The sequence below is a fragment of the Lotus japonicus genome, chromosome 4, assembly GCF_012489685.1.
Source record: "Lotus japonicus ecotype B-129 chromosome 4, LjGifu_v1.2".
In the NCBI taxonomy this organism is placed as follows: Eukaryota; Viridiplantae; Streptophyta; class Magnoliopsida; order Fabales; family Fabaceae; genus Lotus; species Lotus japonicus.
Genome location: NC_080044.1, coordinates 59,484,318 through 59,486,971, shown reverse-complemented (window position 1 = coordinate 59,486,971; position 2,654 = coordinate 59,484,318). Strand labels below are relative to the sequence as shown.

The following is a 2,654-nucleotide window of genomic DNA, read 5'->3' as shown; positions in this document are numbered from 1 at the left end:
TGAAGAAGCAGATTGCAGTAACAGCAATTCAAAACGCAATCTTGATAGATTCGGTTTCTTATTGCACAAGTAAAGATAGAAACCAATCTTTTAACAAAGATTGTTTCAACAAATAACAACCCAACAAATAAACCCTTCTGGAATAGCTACTTGCTCCTCAAGTAACTCAAAAACATATCTTCAGTAAATCTTTAGAGGGCCCACAACATAAACACAAGCTGACGACTGATGCCCTAGCTTCACGAGGTCAGATGCCACGACATCTGCTTCGACAATCGGTTGTTTTGACAAAATGCATGGCAACATGTTCTAACAACCTCGAATGCATCTTTTCATATCTCGCTTGAAAATAGATTGTTTGTGATATATGTGAGCTAACTTCTCAGGAAACTTCTTTATAATATGCCACAAGCACAAGCGTGACGACTTTCTGGAAAGACTTTTTCCAAAGCAGCTTTCATAGCTAAATCTTGATCAGTTATGATAGATATAGGTTTTTTTCCACCCATTGCTTGAAGCCATGTTTTAAACAACCACACAAAAGAAGCCTCTGATTCATCTTGTAGTAAAGCACAACCATATAAAGTAGACTGAGAGTGATTATTCAACCCAACAAATGGAGCAAACGGTATACTATACTTATTAGTTTTATAAGTGGTATCAAAAGTGATGACATCCCCAAAGAGTTGGTAAGATAATCGTGATCTAGCATCCACCCAAAACAAGTTCACCATCCGAGAATCTTCATCACATTGGATTGCATAGAAAAAGTTAGAATTTTCTACTTGTTTCCGTTTACAATAATCGAAAACAGCTTGAGCATCCCCAACATCTAAATTCTTTCTCCGAACATTTCTAATGTAATTCCAACAATCCCTATTAGTGAAAGTTGAGTCACCATCATTAAAAATTGCAGCAACCTTTCCAGTCGGTATGCCTTCTTCTTCAAATTTTTCAACAAGACTCTTTGCTGCTACACTCATCTTTTTATGGCACCTCATATAGGACACACTTTTGGGACTAACCATGACATGATTATGATCATTGTTAAAAGACTTTATCATCAACTTACTTTCGGTTGTGCCTCTTGAAACAATAAGTGAAGCCTCACAACCACTTCGGATAGTTGAGCACTTTCTTTTAGTTTGATTAGTGCTATCTTGAATTTCTTCAGTTCTTGAGATCTTCACTTTATGTTGACCTTCATTGCAACATACCAAAACTGCTCTCTTTGGTTTACTTGAACGAACACGGACTCCAAAACCATTCTTCTTAGCAAAAGAATTATAAAATTCTCTAACCTTTTCAATGGACTCAAATTCCATCCCAATTTCAGGTTTGCTATTCAATTCCCCACCTATATCTGAAGTATCCAGTATACTAGTTGTAAAATCCTTACTAGATGAACCAATACCATTATCATCCATTAGTTGTTGTCCCTGAATTTAAAAGAAAAACAAATATTAGTTTGAGTTTAGAAATAGTAGTGGTGGCTAGAAATAGTATATGTTTAGCAACAAAACACCATCTCCCTCCCAGTACAGATATAAAACACGAAAACCAGCCAAGGAGAAATCCTAATGCATGACACCTAAAACGATATTGATATGTAACGCTGCACAATGGTGCCTAGCCAAGGAGAATCAAACAAGATGATAGGACAATTCTTGAGAGATGATTTATCAACGTAATGATACCAATTTCCCAAAATTACATAAGAATACCTTTGTTTCATCAACGGAACCTGAAGCCATAGAATGAGTGATTGAGATAGTAGTCCTTGGCGAAGGAGGTTGCGGCAGCAGAGAAATAGGATTCACCTCCGCCATCGATCAACCCTCTCGACAGCTTGGTTTAGCGCTGCAAGGATGAGAAAATTTTATCGACGTTTCTCCCTGTGCCAGGTTTTGTGAAATCACGTGAGGGAATTAGTGATGAATATGAGCCTTTAGATTGTAATATAATGAACGGTTAAAGATTTGGAGTGACTTAAATGACTTACTCTTGGAGTGAGTATATCCCTTCTCATGCATATAGTTGCAAGGAAAAGGGATAATGAGAAGGTTATATTCTGTTTTGATATAATATTAAATCCACCATCTTTATCTTTTATGGATTCATATTAATATTAATTATCATTTAACTAATAATTCAATAAACCAAAACTGACTTAAAAAAAAACCAAAACTAACTTTGTGTGCCCTAGAATTTCCTATCTCATATGAACCAAATAATAATAAATACTTTTTATATATTTTGAGATAAATAGAAGAAGGATATAACATGACATTAATGGGAGGATTGACAACGTCAAATAGAATTTCAAGGGGAAGAGATAGTGAGAATGTCATTTTTGCATCGATATCATATTTAATATTAAAATATTCTCTTCAACTTATGTGCATTTATTATCTCTTTGCATGACTCACTCAAATCCTACAACAATCACGTACTTTGTAATTCCGTAATTGATATTAATTAATTCATAATAAGTAACCACTAAATTATATACTTAAAAACATTTAAATGACACAATTGGAGATGAAAGGTTTTTTGCAGTTGAACTAATTAATTTAGAATTAAGACTGGTAATATTATCTGCAATTTAAGCAATATAGAATTGTAAAGATTATCATAAAAACACGATGGTATGA

At 34.3% G+C, this 2,654-nt stretch overlaps 1 protein-coding gene across 1 annotated transcript; it reads right to left on the bottom strand.

The window, feature by feature from the left end:
- Positions 1–395: 395 nt before the first annotated feature.
- Positions 396–1,829, bottom strand: LOC130713049 (protein FAR1-RELATED SEQUENCE 5-like). Its single transcript, XM_057562853.1, has 2 exons — positions 1,725–1,829; positions 396–1,439 (listed from the first exon to the last, which is right to left on the bottom strand). Exons 1-2 carry the CDS (start codon positions 1,827–1,829, stop codon positions 396–398), a joined length of 1,149 nt encoding a protein of 382 aa, XP_057418836.1.
- Between the last annotated feature and the right edge of the window lie 825 nt (positions 1,830–2,654).

What these genes read in the sequence shown, in the direction of transcription:
- LOC130713049 (XM_057562853.1), bottom strand. Translation starts at nt 1,829, where the DNA reads ATGGCGGAGGTGAATCCTATTTCTCTGCTGCCGCAACCTCCTTCGCCA. An exon ending in GTTCCGTTGATGAAACAAAG is followed by an intron (nt 1,440 to 1,724) that starts GTATTCTTATGT and finishes TTTTAAATTCAG; the next exon opens with GGACAACAACTAATGGATGA.